Source organism: Diabrotica undecimpunctata, chromosome 4 (assembly GCF_040954645.1).
Source record: "Diabrotica undecimpunctata isolate CICGRU chromosome 4, icDiaUnde3, whole genome shotgun sequence".
Taxonomy (NCBI): domain Eukaryota; kingdom Metazoa; phylum Arthropoda; class Insecta; order Coleoptera; family Chrysomelidae; genus Diabrotica; species Diabrotica undecimpunctata.
Genome location: NC_092806.1, coordinates 1,640,494 through 1,659,229, shown reverse-complemented (window position 1 = coordinate 1,659,229; position 18,736 = coordinate 1,640,494). Strand labels below are relative to the sequence as shown.

The following is an 18,736-nucleotide window of genomic DNA, read 5'->3' as shown; positions in this document are numbered from 1 at the left end:
CAAAACACGTGTATGGACTTTAAACAGTTCGCGTGAGACGTAATCAACTGTATGTCATTTATACTGCGTTTTGACAATTGACTTTTTATCAAGAAAATTAAGAAATAAAAATTTGTTTTATAGTTTTAAGAAATTGGTTAACAATTTAAATATTGCTTCCCGTTAATACAGACATTTTTTGTTTGTCCGGTGCCTCATTTTAGTTTTCTTGATATTTCTCAAGATATCTAAATTTAACAGTTTATCTTGATATTTTAGTATTGGGAAACACTTTCGTTTTTAGTTTTTATTTTGATTGTTTGTTTTGTGTTTGTTTTTTATATTACTTTCTTATCATTCTTCATTGAATCTATTTTAAATGTTTTTGCACATTTTACGTAAATTTTTTTGAATTCTATCTTACTATTTATCACGGCGTAATATCGACCAATATTCATCACTTTGTAGTACTTACTGATCAAAGTATTGCATACCTTTTCAACACAAAATATTAATACACGGAAATACATGCATAATCATTAATTTCTAAAAAATTGTTGAGAACAGTTACAAAATCTTTAGCAGCTCCATAGTTTTATGTTTATAAATGAGGGCCAACGGCGACCCGGGAGACAAGCCTGAATTAATAACTACTAAGAGCCAATTAAGATGCTAAGTGGCTTTTTAAGAGCTCAATGGGAATGTTTCACCACGTTTTATTTACTATGAAAAACTCAGCCATACGAGTATATTCGTATTATTGATATAAATGACTCAGGTTGTTTTATAATAAATTTGTGTTTGTTTGTCATTGGCGTGGAACAACATTTTTCCACGATAATGAAAAAAATTTTAGACTACAAAGCAAATATTTTTATTCAAAGTTATTGCTAACGAAATAATGTATATAAAACTACTTTTTTTCCTTTTTTGTAATAGGCATAATCAAGGGTAATAAAGCCAGTCACAACATGCTATTTTTCCAATCAGCAAAAGGAAGATTGTCTAATATAATATAAAACTAATAATTTAACTAAGTCGTTGTGGTCACTAGTGTTTGTGGCCACAATTAAAATGGGCTTGCAAATAAGTTAGTATCAATATTAGATGATAATATAATAATATGTTTGTTTGTATACGAACAGGACTTTCTTGTAATTGTTGCATCCAGATATTTTCCCAACAAAAAGCAATGGGAATGATAACGATTAGACAAAAATTTTAATATAATTTTGAAATTCTTTATCACTGGCTCAAGGATTCTTAGCTGTGTCATAAACATTGTGCTATGGTTAATTTTTAAACGGTGTATAAACAAAAACAAATAAAAATTTTTTTCTTCAAACGTCAAATAATGATGACATTACTTATCTAACTTGATCCTGTCAAAGTTTGATGTCTCCGCCGGCAGCAGTTTTTTTTCCCATTTGTTTACGGCGGAGGGAAAAATGTTGTCATGGCAACAATATGAAACATGTCGTAAAGCAACAATACAAATGTCATTAACAACAATTTAACATCATTTTTATTTATAGTAATATTAAAAGTACAATTAGTTAATGAGGCATTTTCAAAATTGAAACCGTGCAAAAATGTCTCCGACTCTTGATACGCATTGGTAATTGCTGATGATACTGATGGTCGAGAACAACTTTCAGCAATCATTTCCGATGTTGGCGAATCATGAGGGTTTAAAATTTTTTGAGCATTATCGTTCTTATCGGACTTGGAGGGCCCCAAACGTGCTACTGCATCATTAGCCGCGGACTCAATTTCGTTTAGGTTTTCCATTTTCGCCCTAAATTTGCGCTTGCGGTTGCAACAACAATAAGCTGTCTTTAATAATTGCAAACAACTGTCAAACAACTGTAACCAGGGAGACGCAAATCCCACCGACGACTTAATTATTTTATTTTATAACATCTAGACGACTTTAATAATTGTCACAGTTAATCACCAAGGCTGGCCTAGATATTAACCTCGCGAAAACAGAGTACCTATCTACAAGTGAAGAAGACATATAAGATCTACTGATTGATGACAACGTAACAATCAAAGGAAAGGATAAATTCTAATACCTGGGGTTTATAATCACGAAAACGGCAACAACAGAGGAAGAAATTACACAAAGATTAGGACAAACAAGAACAGCAATCCGACAACTTAACTCAGTATGGTGGGATAGACACCTAAATATGAAGACAAAAACGCAGATTTATAAAACATTAGTGCGAAGTATTATGACATATGGGGCTGAAAATTGGATCATAAACAAGAAAAATAGCAGTAAGATAGTAGCAACAGAGATGGAATGCCTGCGAAGATGCTACAGAGTAACAAGAATGGATAGGAGAAGCAATGACGAAATAAAGCAAAGAACATTAATAGAAGCAGACATACTAACATATATAGAACAAAAAAGACTAAAGTGGTATGGACGTGTAAGAAGAACTAGCGACAGCAGATGGATAAAGAGAATAACCGAATGGAGTCTCATAGGAAGCAGGAAAAGAGGACGAACCCGAAGATCCTGGAGGAACGAAGTAGACGACGCCATAAGTAAGAGAGGACTAAACGATGGAGAATGAACAACAGAGAGAGATGGAAACGGTTAAGCGAGGGAAGGCAGTGAATACTGTAGAATCCCTAAATATATATAATTTCGAGTAAAAATAGCATATGAATTGTACTATTTATGGTTGAAAATTGCTACGTTTGAAGAAAAAATAGTATACTTTATTCGGCAAAGAAGCGACTTTTCTTGACTTGCCCTCTATTACGCGCCTCACTTCGTTCGGCGCGTAATATGGGGCGCGTCAAGAAAAGTCATGCTTCTCCGCCTCATAAAGTAATATACTATTACCTAATTCTCTATCCATTAAATACGATTCGTATTACTTTCCAACGAATTGAAGAATTTATTTAAAAAAAAGCTGAAATATATTATTTATTGAGCACTAGGAAACTCTTATTGTTTTGAGTAATTACATAATTACCAGGAACAGTTATTAATGTCAGCAATTAAGCTAGTTTGCTGGTGCCGACAACACTTCTTTTGTAGTGCATCTCAATTAATGTCAAGAGTTTTAAATTGAGATCAAATTGATTTTGGAGCACATCATTACTCTGTCGGTAAAAAATCGTTTAAGCAAACTAATTTTTGAGTATAGATTTTTTCTATAATCTATTGTTTTTTATTTCTTGGTATTTTAGTGGATTATATTATTATGTATATCAGTTATTTAGTAATCAGTAGGTAGATAAATTGTCAGTAAATCTCGATATTGTTGATATGTTCATATCCACCCAAAATATAGTTTACCATGGAACGGCAAAATAGGCAAGAACTTCCATTCTTAGATGTGTTGTTTATAAAAAAGGGAAACGGAAGCATAGGATATTATACTATACTGAAAACCAACCCATACTGAGATATTTACATGCCGAATCGCGCTGGTTTTATGCATAAAAGCAAATAATTTGCTAGAGAAAATGTTCATTTTATTGTGCAAATAAAAAAGTATATTTGAAAATTTTTAAAACTAGAATTTAATTTTTTTAAATACAAGAGATAATGCCTATAGACTTCTAACTACATGGAAACTATGGTTATGGTTATGGTTATGGTAGATCGGGGCAATGCTCATTTGTGAGCCCTTCAGACACCTCCTAAGATAGATTCATTATATCACTCATATCGTATGGAATAGGCCCATAGGACCTAGTGTTCGACGTTTCTGAGGCCAAGGCTTTTCCGGGCTCCCATATCCCGATCCAGTAACCTTGTGACCTTGTAGAAAGCAACACGTATCTTTAAGGCTCCCACATTTGGCTCTGTTGCATAAAGGCCGAACTCAGGATGTGCTACTTCATATAGGCTAGTGCCGGATACTCCCAGAGGAGGTTTTCTTCTTCTCATTAAAGAGACGAGATCGTAATCCATCCGCCAATTCAAATAAACGAAGGTGCTGCCTGAGTCTACAATGTCCAGTAAGTACACTGACCACAAGAGAGCAAGACCTATCTATTAGCTCCTGAGCATATACTAGGATCGCAACGATCTCATGCTGAACGTCTAATGAATGGAGGTTGAGAGTTTGGCCAGATTCAAATCCGAATCCGCTACCACATAATCCAGCATATGCCTGCTCGTCCATTCCGTATCCATTCGTAAACCAGTTGAGCTCCCATCGACGAGTGACTGCAGGTTTTCTTTCCTTCCACATTATTCCGGTCAGGAAATTAAACCAAGAAGAAGAATGAGAACACAAATTGGGGGGCCATGCTGTCCTGTATCGTAGAGAGCACTACAATAATCAAGAGCCTTTCTCCAAATGTCACAATGGCTCATCCGCCCATTTATTTCCCACCAGTATCCAGAGCAGTTAATAGAATGAGCTGCCATCATGGCTTCGTGCTCTACAATAAGATGAAAAGTAGGTAAATCCAGCAGAGTCTCAAAAGCCACTGGAAATGATCAAGTGGGTCTTAGCTGAAACTAGTCTATCCCGAGGCACCACACAATAGCCGCATAAGTCAGTGTAGGCTTTATCATGGATTGGTACATCTAATGTAGAATTTTTGCCTGTAGACCCCATTTTGCTTCTTAAGCTCTTCTGTGCTCCCAGAAAGCTACAGCGGCCTTCTTCACTAAACTTCACTGATTTGGAACTAATATAACTTTATTATGGAAAATAAGTTCTCTGTTAAGTCCTATATAGCCCTTCTCCGAGAGCACGGAATCACAGCAATCTTCTCAGGATTAATCCCCAGTGACTGCTTCCAGTACTATTCCTCAACAAGCCCGAGGCTCACCTAAACGACCTCGTGCACTGTTCCCGGGAAGAGCTCCTCAACCAGTATAACTACGTCATCGGCGAGGCTTGCGCATGTACACTTTGTTCGGATAGTTGCTGAGGAGGGCCGTCAACCACCAGGCCTCACAACAGGAGGATAAATGAAAACACCATATCGAAATACAAAACTCTACAAAAAAAACGTGAAAAATCAAACACCTAAATTAACTAGCAAATAAAATTCTTCTCTTTTTAAACATTTACAAGAAGTGGAACTAATTTAAATTGACAATGGCAAGCCTGACCTTACCGAAACGTTGTCAAAATGAATTTTCTAAACTTCAAAGCTGCCGCGGAAACCTCAAATCTTTTTTTTTTCATTCACAAATATTAAATATATATTGTGGTATTTTGGAGTGTGTATTTTGCTTGCCATATTTTGTTATACAGAAAATTCTTAAGTCTTAATAAAATTATTAGTACTAAGCTTACAGTAAACACAAAGTTTTTCCGTAAACTGCCACTAATTTTAGCATTAAATATTAATAGGAAAATCAAGAAACACTAAAGAAACTAAGCAAAAACAAGATTGCTATACGCGCTTTAGAAGAAAGAGAAAAGAAAGTAATGAGCCGAAAGACGAATGTATAGAGTAACCATAATTTAGACTAGAGTACTAAAATCCTTTCCTTAAATAGAAATCCTTTTCCTAAACAGTGATCGTTCTTTTTTATCACGTGCTCTATTTTCTCCGCTAAGATTTTTGATTCCATATGTAAATAATCTAGTGCAATTTAATCTCATTATTCAGAACCAAGATGTGAATTTTATTAATTAATAGACTTAACTATGAACATTGCGGTGGCGTTTATCAGTTCATTTCAGCGAACATTTGATTGATTGACGTGTTAAATAAAGTAAATGGATCGGGATTATGAACAAGATCGTAAGATATCTGTATTAGCCGATATTCTACTGCTATATATGTAGCAAATATGACATGGTGTGACGTACTAATGCAAATATGTATATAAGAAAAGTGAAGTGATTTTTGAAACTAACCGACCGCAGATAACAGTTGGCGACAACGGAATACTTTTCTTCTTTAGTTGAAAAACGATGTCTAAATAATTCTTAAAAGATTTCCCGATCAGTAGCGCCCGATTCTTGCACTTTATTTACAGATTTAAGCTAGAATAGTAGATTTGAAAAAAATAAAATTTATATTTTTAAAAGACATTGCTACTCATTACAGTCTAATTCTTTTTCTTCTATTTGAATACGTCTTTTAGTATTTACGGGTGTTAACGAATCTGGATATTATTAGATACCTTTGTTATGGGGTAACCAAACATTTTTTCCCTACGAAACTCCTAGGTAAAGAGCAAATTGTTTTTGTTAGTGGAGTATTAGCCTTAGTCTCGATAGAACTGCATGATAAGTACGTAGTGAAGAACCACATCCCATACGAGGTAACACTATGAACACAAAATATTACTGATGTTGGTTAAAGGATCGGTAAATATTGCTAAATACAACAAACATTTTTAGTAACAAGTCTGAATACATGGGAACTGATCCGGAACCGGTTAAATAGTGGGCACTAAGAACTACAAGTTACGTTATTTCAAATCGAACGCTGTTTCAAACATATAGCGGAACAAAATAGTAGAGATCTGAAGAAAAGGCAGTTGAAGATTTAGAAATAAAGAGCTGTGAGTAAATGGTTTGGTATTATGACAGTTCTATATAAATGATAACTGTAAAGAAAAACAGTGCTAAGAATGTTAACAATTTATAAAAAAATTTTTTGGACTATGGTTGAGGCTACTAACCAAACAAATATACATAAGAAGAACAAAACATTCTCTGATCATGAGTTCTACTAACTTGTGAAAAATAGAATGGTATTGGTCGATTGATTTTGGAGTGGACATAATTCAAAAATCGATGACAAGAAACAGATATTTTTCTATGAGAAGTTCACTGAAATTGTGTTTGATAGCGACATAGATAAAAATACAAGAACGTAAAAAAAATCGGTTGCCTGTAAAGTCGGTTTTACGGGCGAAGATTTTACGTGACAACGTCTTTTTCTCGGTAGAATATTTATTGATATGAATATTATTAAATTGCACAATAGGAACAAGGAATTGAATGAAAATAAGAATTGCACAAATTTTAACTATAGAAATATATTTTGTTTACTAAAACATTGTACATGTAAACCTAAACTTAACTAATTTCTATTTGAGTGATTTTCACCGATTCAACGCGCCTAATTCTCTAGTGCTGCGCGCGCAGCGGACCGATCATGTTTGAGTGGGAGAGAGACGCAAGGCATTCGCCGGTCCGGCGGGTCTCTCTCTCGTTCGGTGACTCATCGTAACAGACGTGAGCGGGCGTTACACTTTTTCATGAGTGACTCCGAGCCACAACCTAATTTAAGACGTTGTCACGTCAATAATATGTGGAAAGTTGCATCTCTTTTTAAGAGAGTTTAATATTACTGATGAGATTATTATTCCTTTCACTAGTCATTGTAATATTCGTCAGTATTGTCCATGCACACCAAATCCTGTTGGCATTAATATTTTTGTATTGGCCAATCCAAATAGCGTAATTTGTTAATTTGTTACATGCTGGTATATCAGGGTAATACAACATTTCCAGATCTCATTCAAAAAGGTTTTACTTTGGATGAAGCTGCTGTTCTCTTTCATTTTGAGATAAAATATGTTTCACCTTTAGTCTTCCCCTAATATACTTATTCTTAATTTTATCCTTTTTTCACTCCACTCATCCTTTTACATACTTCATTGTGGACGAGCAGGCAAAATCTGCGAAATAGCATACTGGAAGATCAAACCTAACATTACGTAAAACACATCGCATCGCAACATGGAATGTTAGGGACCTGCTACAGACAGGTAAATTGTATATATTAGAAAATGAACTGATCAAGGAGAAAATAGATATCTGTGGGATATCAGAGACACACTGGGAAGGCCAAGGACATTGGGAGGCCACTCACTACAGAGTTTTTATGTCAGGAGCTAACAAATTAGGACAAAAAGACTTAGTAGTAGTTAGTAGGAATATTAATTTAAAAACGTTGGGCAAAATACGTACATGAATACCTTTCAGTAAATGATCAAATATTAAAAATAACTCTAACGCTAAACTAGCCAAAATGCATATTATACAGGTATATATGCCAACATCCGAAGCGGCAGAAGATACAGTAGAAGAAAAATACCACCTGATATATGAAACCATGTCTTACATTTAGAAAAAAAACCAATGATGATAATAGGAGATTGGAATGCAAAAATAGGTAAAACTAAAATAGATAACCATTTGAAAAGAACGATAATTGAGCATGGCTCAGGCGAGCGAAATAAACGAGGTAAACGGCTCCTTCAATTTCAAATTTCAAAGACAAAAAGCTAGGAAAAAACGTTGGATGACTGAAGAGACTCTTAATCTTGTAGAAGAAAAACGAAAACTTAGAAACGGCACCACAAATTCAAAACAAAAAGAAATAAAGATATGCACCCTAAATACAACTATAAAACACTTGTGCAAAAGGGACAAAAATAATTATATTAAAAACATATGTGTACAACTACAGGAATATGCTGACCGCCAAGAATCTAGAGAACTTTTCTCAAAAGTCAAGTATCTAGCCAGAGAATTCAAACCACAGACACAGATCATCAAAGATAATAGTGAAAATACTATAACAAACCCAGAGGGTATCTCAGAGGTGTGGAAACAATATTGGAAAATACTATTATCATTACTCATTCTCATACTTATGAAAAAGAACCTCAAATATTGAAATCAAAAACAAGCTAAAATTCAGAAAAGCAGAAGGAGAAGATGGAATAACAGCTGAAACACTCAAAGAAATGGAAGAATTGGGGATGGAAGTAATGCTTAGAATTTGCAATAAGATCTGGAATAGCAGAAAGTGCCAAATGATTGGGTTAAACTCACGTTTATTCCCATATATATGTTACCGACAGATTGCAGTAATTACTGTATAGTAGCATTGACATCACATGCGAGCAAAGTGCTTCTAACCATCATCAATGAAAGACTAAAATCAATTCTTTTACCACAAATTCCGCAAAAATAATGCAGATTCGTCCCAGGTAGAGGTCTCAGGTCCCAGATAGAGGACAAGAGAACATATTCTTAATATTCGTCAAATTATCGAGAGTTTAACATAGAAACATATTTATGCTTTGTTGACTATTCCAAGGCCTTCCATGTCGTAAAATAGGATAAAATGTGGCATATACTTGGAGAAATGGGCACGCCAGAACATTTAATCTATTTATTATAAAAACTATATGTAAATAATACTAATAATGTGGTTTTAAAAAACTTTAAATTAAAATCTGGAGTTCAACAGGGATGCATAATATCCCCTATCCTATTCAATATATATAGTGAACATAATATGCGTCAAGTTTTTGAGGAATGACAAGGTGAAGAAAGGAAAATCAAAAACCTACGTTATGCTGATGATACTGTTATATTGGTGTCATCGCGAGAAGAACTGGAACGAATTATGAATAGGCTAGGCACGGTGAGTACAGAATATGGTTTGAAAATAAATATGCAGAAAACCAAAGTGATGATCATTGATAGAATTAGAAACAACCAGGCAGAGATAAGGATCATGACAGGTTACGAACTGATCAGGCAATTTAAATTACTTAGGCTCCGTTATTACCAACAGCGGAGGATGCGAAGACGAGATCCGTGGACGCATCACAATGGCCAGATTGGCAACAGACAAACTCACAAAAATTTGGAAGAACAATGCTTCAGAAACTTGGACAACAGAAAAAGCCGATTCAAAGAATATAATGGCATTTGAATTGTGGGTCCATGGATCGCTCATCGCACAAATAACTCAATTCTAGCAGAACTTTGCACAAAAACTAGTCTCATCACAACTATCAACCAAAATATACTAAGATGTTTTGGACATATAACTAGAAGAAGAGGCATGGAGCGAATGATAGTATTATATGAAGGTAACGTAGCAGGTAAAAGATCTAGAGAAATATCTCCAGTAAGATGGTCGGACCAAATAAAGGAGATGACTGGTTACTCATTCTTTAAAGCAAACCAACACGCACAGGAGATAGATAATGGAACAGAAATAGTCAAACAAATTACATGACGCCACTACATCCTTACGAAGGAGAAAATATTGAGGAGGAGGACATTCGTTGTTCCTCTTTCTAACTGTTTAACACATAAACCATTGCTTGCTTTAGGGGTACAAGCAACTTATGTTATTGGTTACAATGATTTTACTACCTATTACCATGTAGCCTTACATTCACGGTTATTTCTCTCTTTCGTACAATAAAATAATCTATTTGGGAATGATTTTGTTTTTTTCTTGTATGTGGTAAGTTAAAATTCTCTCTTTTGAAGAATCTGTTGATAGATCTTAGTTACAAAAACGTAAATTAGAAAGACCTATCAACAGCTCTAAAAGAAAAAATCGGACACTACATAAGAAAATAATACAACCGCACTCACTTTACCAAATTAGGAAATTTGTAGATTACGTTTAGATTTTGCATACCAACACTTACAAAGTATTTAAATAAACTATATGAGTCAACATATGCTACAAAATATTTGCCTTTCCATTAATTTATGATAATACGGAAATGCACTTAACTTCTCGGCAAATAATCAAACAGTTCTGAATTGGGAATAATTGTATACAATTGAACACATGATTTAATTAATTCCCCATTGAATCAAAACATTTATTGCTGATTTACGCTCACACATTTTGTTTTTAAATTATTTTGTGGCCATTAGTTTTTCATTTTAAGATATTTTTTATTATAATCAAATAAGTTTTGTAGTTGCATCTTTAGGTCACGATTTAGGGGTTGCTTGAAAAAATAACTCAAAAAGATTCCAAGATGTGTGCCAATTGAGTAGGCTATTGCATTAAAATATATATGTTTAATATTCAGCACAAATCTAGTAACAATTTCTTGATACAGGTTTGATCCTAGTAGATACATCTCTGAAAGCCCTCGATTTGACAGAATTGAATTGAATTGAACAGATTTTTAGATTCTTCGACCATTAGACCTATCTAGATTCTTAAAAAAATTGATCTATCTAAAACAATTCTTGGTACACGGTTGATATTACGTCTTCGAAAAATACACAAATTGTTGGCTAATATACTATTCTATATCAATGAACGGAGATCTAGACAATTTCGTAGTTCTTAGGCATCATAAAGAATGTCAGAAAAATGTTGTCTCGAATAAATATGAGTGTAAGTTTTTCCTTGTTTTTCTTTTTATAACATCACCATAGAAAATGCAGTCTTGTTATCTGTAGATCATAATATAGATCAAAAAGGAAACCATTTAATTAGGGCCACAAAAAGGCAAAAATTAAGACAATTTCTTCCAATTTCACCTTGAAATTTTAACGTCAAATTGAGGGAGCATTATTGTGAATTATGTTTTAAACAACATTTTGTAGAACTAGATTCACAATTTCTAAAAAAATATTTTTTTTTTAAACCAATTGTTTTGTTTCTAAGGTAATTTACAATGTATACGTTTTACACTTACTTTCATCTTTGTCAAGATACATTTTATAGGATAATATGATGCTTATATTTTAATAATTTGCTTTTTTATATTTGTACATAATATATTAATCATAAATATATTAGTTCAGCAATTTCTGTACTGTATTTTTGAAATTTGTGTATAGTTTAAATTTACTTATTTAATATAAATGATGTTAAAAGACAACACTTTTTGTACAGTGTGTTTATTATAAATTTTTTTTATCATATTTTTGTTTTAATTAGAATTCAATTTTTAATATTTTGATTTTTAATTCTTGTTCCCTAATATCTTTGGTTTCTCACTCACGATTGGTCTTTCTCACTCTTCTTTGTTCTCTTGTCGATCATTCTCTTCATTTAAAACTTCCAGTTTTCGTTAATATTTTTCCTTGGTTTCTATACTTAATTTATTTATATTTGGATACTACCTCAATAAGTAAAAGTTTCAAAATTTGTGAAATTTAAAGAACTATTTCGTTTTGATACAAACATAATTATTAACAATTAACAATTTTACACAAAAATTAACATAGAACAAGAAAAATACGGTTATTTCGACAAAAATAAAGCAAAATTGATAGAAACACAATTACCAACCTACTAATAATTTAAACAATTAGGTTTACTTTTAAAAATAAAAACTGCTGTAGGTATTATGAAACTGGATATGACACTAAAGTGTACTTTAGTCTAAAGAGAACATGAGTTGAGGTTTAGTTTAGGTTGTGATTATGAAATGAGCTGTATCTCATTTAAAGTTGATTTCTTGATCTCTTTGCAGTATAGGGTCTACAAAGTTCGATCTATTTCTTCTATCTTTCACATTTTATTGTTTCATTATACTCAAGCCATATTCATATTGGTTTCAAAGTTTTTTCATAAGCTTCTGTTCTTTAGATGTTGTTTCTGGTATATTCGTTTTTTTTTGTACCCAAATAATATTCTCACCATTTGCTATTCTCATAACTACATAATTATTGATTATACTCTTTGTTTATTCTGCTAAATAAAATTATGAACTGCAAGATGAAGTATCTTTTTTGCGAGATATTGCAGGTTTTTATATTGCCCGTTAAATTATTTTTTCTTTCAGCATTTTTCTTAACAGTTTAAAGTCTATAATGTGACTTATGAGGTCTTCAGAATACTTTCACATCTAATTCAATTCAATTTTCTTATAAGCTTTCGATTCAGCATCCACGATTGAAATTCGTAATAAACTCCGTCCACTGTATGTACATTTGCTTCTTCATAAAGTTAGCACATACTTTTTTTGTTACAATATTTACAAGCATTTTTTCTGTTACAAGAATGCATAAAAATTGCGCATTGCATAAAAATTAATCTTGTATTTTTCCTATATAAACAAATACAAGAATTAAAAAAAAACATCCCTAGCCACACAAAATAGCAGAAAAAGTTTAAATAAAACAAGTTGGAAAATTGATCAAGGTCAGGAATTTAAATTGCACGATAAGAAAACTCCATGAAAAGTACACTATAGCAAATCTCTAAATTAACTGATATAGAATGCCATATATTTTTAAACAGAAAAGAATTTTTCAAAATCAGAGTAGGTAGTAGTAGAAGATGAAAGAAATCATTTAGAACTAAGAAGCACACAAATTTAAAATCCTGATAGATATAATTTTCTTATTGTAAGCATGGTCCTAAAAACTTAATTCTGTAATGCTTCAACTGAATAGTATACGATCGGTTTACCACATTACTCCTAATATAAAAATTATGACATACCAATGTATTATAGAAAGTATTGCTACATATGCTTCAGAGCTTCAAGTAATAAATAAAAAAGACGCATTCAAAATAAAAGCAATGGAAATGAATAGTTGGCGTAGATTAGATATTGTTAACGCACTAGAATTTAATTATTTATAATCATTTCACTATATATTTTTTAATTTGACCAGCAATCACTGATCTTTTGTCGGCATCATCTTTAACGGAAGAGCAAGATTGAAGTGGCACAGAACCTAAAAATAGAAAAAGAAGAATAAAGTTCGATTTTGTAGATTTTAAAGAATGGAAGTGGTCGAAAGAACATTTCAACATATGAGAAGTTAGGGAAACATGTAAGACGAATTGAAAAACATCTTTTATCAAATCCGGAAATACTCCACTCGAGATTTTACGTGTAAAATAAAAGCTTTATGCACAAAAACACTTTAATATTTTCTGTATTTATATGAGTTTATCTATAATACAATTGTTTTACTTTCAAATCATTTAAGTACGCCAGTGATTTTCTTCATACAACGACTTATTACGGCGATTATGGAAATATTACCGATTGACGGTGCTTATAGTGGCGCTAAAAATTTACATAAATATTTTGAAGCAGCCGTGACTTTATCCTTTCTTGTGACGCGATGTTTGTACGCGATAAAGTTTTAGTTCTACAAGTTGTTGTCACATAAAAAGTTTAATAATGTCGTAAACTTCAGAGGATTATTAATGTTATGCGGACTGGGAGAACGGGACTGGTATCGACTGCATTTTTCGTATTTATGTAGATTGGATCTAGCTAATTTTTTAAATATTGTTAATCTTAGTCAGTGGGTATGTGGTGATTTTTGTGTTTCTAAAATTTACTCTAGAATCTAAAAGAGAAATAGTTTTAATTTTAGTTAATATATAAAAATGAACAATAAGTATTTTTGCTCGATTTTTATGTTAGTTACTCTCCCTCTAGCACCATAACGTGGAGTGGTTACTTGCTTTAAAAGCCACCTAATTAAAAAAAGTTTAATTAGGGCAGCTTCGACTACTGGCCCTGTGTATTGTGTATTGTTCCAGATTAGGGATCGTTTGGAGTATCTTATTGCTTATATGAGTAAGAAGTTCAACAAGAATGAACAAACATTTTCAACCATTGAGAAAGAATTATTAGCTGTTTTGCATGGTGTGGAACACTTTAAGTACTTTTTGGATGGTTGTTTTTTCTTCGCTGTGACCGATCACTCAGTATTAGTTTGGCTTGAAAATTACAAGACTCCTTCTAGGTTCTTCTAGGATTATTTGTCTGTGTGGTTTCGTTTTTAAAATTGTTTACCGTAAAGCTTCTGGTACTGTTGTGAGCTGATGCATTGTCTAGAGTTCATCATATCAGTCTATTAGATTTTTTACAATTGAAAATTGATAATATGGTACTTTAAGATGATCAACATCCAGATAAATGTAGAACATCCAGACAAATACTTTATTTATAAGGTCGAAAACGATCTTCTTTACAAACATGTTTTATACGCTTTGATCTTCTTTCTTCTCATTCCAACTAGAAAATGGTTAAACCAAATTCTCATCGTTCATAAAAGTCATTTCTCAATTTTATGATGATCCTATCGCAGGTCACTTCGGCTCGTGTGTCAGAATTGTATTATTGTGTATAATACATTCAAAGCTTACAAAAAATCATTCAAATGTACCTACACCAGATGGTCTATAAATATGCATATTAATTATTTGATTACTATTAGTTTTTGATTTACAGGTTAGACACTCAATTTTATTTATGACATAAGCTCATAGGTTTTTTTACATATATTGCACAGACTTCATGTAAAATTTGTTGTTTGCATTAATTTTGAGTCTGGTTGAAGTTTTGTTCAATAATATTGTTATTAACTTAAATTTTTTTTTGTAAAATAGTGTTTATAAACCAATTCAAAATATCAATGGTATTTTGTAGCAATAAACACAAAATCCCGAGTAAAACATATTTCATCCTACCTCTAGATATTTACTTCTTAGAACTTTAACAAACACTAATGGCACATTGTTCGAATACGTAAAAATTTAGAAAAGCTGAAAATAATGGGTATATAAACAATAACTCTCGCAGCAGGCCTAAAGGCCTTATTTTACTAAGTGAATATAGGTACTGAGTACCGTTATGAACTCAATACTGAAAAAACTAGCGCGTTGGCTAACAAATTTGATTTGTATAAAGAATTTTCATAAATTTGTGAAAGTATGGTAAATAAATATTACAAATTGTACCCTTTTTCTGCTTTTCATTTTCTATTTTTTTTTGGTTTTTGTTTCTTTTTTAACACGTTCGCTGCCATCTTGATTCGATGAAACCTTGACTGTTGCTGATACTTACATACATTACAATTCTTACATATTTTTCGTCGTTGATGTTTACTTCCATTGGTAGTTTGGTCAAGCTCATGGTGATTATTTGGTACTTTTCTCGGTGCTGTGGTAAATTCATCGTAAGGAACTAGATGTTTTACTGTTTTTTTTTTAACCTGTGCATGCCATGTTGTTCTTTGTTACCGACTTGTATATTATAATAGAATTTATATAGTTCATACCAGTTTAAATTCCACTATTTTTCCCTGTTCCTGATGGGGTTGGATGACGCTCATATTTAGTAGGAGAGGTCTCCTGCGGTTTTGCTTTTATTGTAATTATTACCACAGTTTGCCGATTACGAGACATTTTCACCATTTTATAACCACATTTATTAGAAAATATACAAATATTTATGTTGTCATTCCAGTTCGTAATTATCGCTCCATCCTCGTTTTCCATAGAAGAATTCTTAATTTTGCACCTACTACTTTTTGCGATAAAAATTTTTTGAAGACTAAAACTTTTTGAAGTATGTATCGACAGACAGCATTTAGAAATATCCCTTAACACAAGTACCACGCTTTCTAGAGGGACGTTTAAACTGTCTTCTTTCTCTGTGTATATTTTAAACTTAATAATAATAATAATAACTTAATAATATTTTGATTTAATGTACTGTTTAAACTCTAAGCGTCCTTTAATTCGTACAAGAGTTTCATCGAAGCAGACATATTCTTTCGGCAGGTATAAAGACTTAAAATTTGCAGTCGGGAAATCTACAAATGGCCTTAATTTATACAATTTATCACCTGCATCTGCCAATGTCTTATCATTAAAGTAAAACATCTGTAACAACATCTCGAATCGATTTCGACAAGACGTTCTTTGCAAAATTTTCGTGAAATAGGTTATCGGTACTATCATATCCATTATAGATTCACTTAATATATATATCAGGTGTTTGATAAAAAATCAGACTATTTACTCTAACATCGACTACAGTGTTACACAAAGCTTAGATTTAAATAATAATTTAAAAATAGTCCAATTTTTTGTATTCTTGTGTTCTATTCCACGTCTTTTCCGTTTTTTGTCTATATTTTTCGCGTGTTCCGAACTTTTATAAACGAACCTGTGTATCAGGGTCTTGAGTCTACTTCTGAGTAGTTTACTTCAATATTTGGTGTCAATTTGGTTGTATTTCGTCTTTATAGAGGAGGGGGGGTCTGGAATCTTCAAAAGATATCTCAGTCCAGGACGCCGCCTCACTGACCTTAGTGAAGGATTCGTTCTTCGTACTCCCGGTGGTAGTTCATGAGTTACTTTAAAATGCCCTCTCGTCGCCGAGTCGACGCCGAATGCCTACCTGCTAAATCAGACCCTCCTCTGTCATCTAGCGATCCAGAAGCGGAATGGCCGCTGTAAGACCGGCATCACTTCTGAAGCATTACCTTCACTCATTCATTCTCCATTCATCCACATCCACACTCCATTCATCAGCAAGGAGGCTCCTAGTCTCGTTCCAGGTAGAGTGTAGAAGACACTCACCGCTCCTAGTACGCCATCACTCCCAGACGGGCATTTCCTCCTTACCTACAATCTGACTCACGCATTCTAACTCATACAGTCTGACCCATTTATCTAGATTCAACTTCCAGCATCTTTTTCTATTACCTTTGCCGATCGGTTGTATTTCTTTCTTTTCTTTTTTCTTGATCACTGGATATAGTTGAGTATGCTGGTCCAACCTGCTTTAGTTTCAATCATTCTCTCAATAACTTCTCTCACTGTAACCAAATTCACACCTGTGTCCCTTTCCATTCTGTTCCTTTCTACTATCAATCTGTTGCACTCTAACATCGTATGTGTCACAGTGCCCGAATGTCCACAGTATTCATCTGTATCAGCCTTTCCGAACCTATAGAGGTAGGCCCTAAAACACCCGTGTCCTGTGAGCACCTGCGTCAGGAAATAATCCAGTCGCCTATGGCCACAGTCCTCCAAATCTCTTATGTTTGGGATCAGCATTTTCGTCCACTGTGTTACATCCTCCATGTTGTTCCATTCTTCTTGCCATCTTTCAATTGACCTTTCCCTTTTCTGTCTTCCCTCGGCCACAGTAAGGTTTGGGCCTCTTCTCTCATAGAGCTCTTTTCATTCCACCGCCAAAACATGCAACGGAACACATCCAGTGATGGTCCACAACCGCCGCCGTAGATACAGTCCGGTAGGGGCATGCCACTCGCAACAAACTTTTTATGTCCACTCGTGTCATGAGCCTCCTATAAGCCGTTATCTCTAGTATTGCTATCTCTATATTGCCACAACTGCACTATTCGCAGCTTTCCGGGCTACCTCCCGCACGTGATCCCCTCATTTTCCATTCTGGTGCAATGTCAGTCCTAGGTACTTTACTTGTTTCTTGGGTGCTAGTCATTGTAATTCAACACTTTGTCTGTTCCTTTTCTCCTTCAGAATGATGGCTTTGGTTTTCTCTGTCGCAAGTTTCAGCCTGTGCTGCATCATCCATTTCTTTACGACGCGGCCTGGGTTCCGAAGATTTAACTAACGACCCTAAGATTAAGAGTTTTGTTTTGGAAGAGAAAAATGTTAATTACTGAATTGTATCACATGTTGGACGCTTAAAATTGTGCATTACTAAATTGTTCCCCTCGCTATAAAACTAAAATAATTAAGAAATATAATTATTGTTTTTTTTTTAATTGACATAGGCAAATACAGTCAGTCACAACATGTTAATATTATCTAAACAACATAAGGAAAATTCTCCAGTATAAAATAAAACCATAACATAAATTTTAAACTAGTAAAGTAGCGTTTTAAATTTTAAGCAATAAAATAATTATTAAGGATAAACAATAATGATACTTATTATTGGTAGGAACCATTTGGACAAAAAAATATATAGTGTTGCTAAAACGTTTTTTTTTTTGTTACAGACCAAACGTATGTCGATCACGAACGAGAAGTTACTGTTGTCCAGGATGGCAAAGGCACAATATCATAGGACTTTGTATATTACGTAAGAAAACATTTATTGTACAGCTACAAATATTTTATACAATATATTTTCAGCTGTTTGTTCGAGAAGTTGTGGATATGGTCAGTGCGTTTCACCTAACGTATGTCTCTGTGATGGAGGCCAAAGATCTTCTACGTGTGGCCCTGGTTCCAAGCAAATACAAGGTATGTTATA

General features: G+C 33.4%; 1 protein-coding gene across 1 annotated transcript in view; it reads left to right on the top strand.

Annotated features, from left to right (window-relative positions):
- LOC140439034 (fibrillin-1-like) overlaps positions 1-18,736 on the top strand; it is a 144,921-nt gene that overhangs the window by 71,077 nt on the left and 55,108 nt on the right. The window contains exons 3-4 of the mRNA XM_072528670.1: positions 18,480-18,562; positions 18,616-18,726. Coding sequence (XP_072384771.1) covers positions 18,480-18,562; positions 18,616-18,726 — 194 coding nt within the window. The remainder of the gene's footprint in view (positions 1-18,479; positions 18,563-18,615; positions 18,727-18,736) is intronic.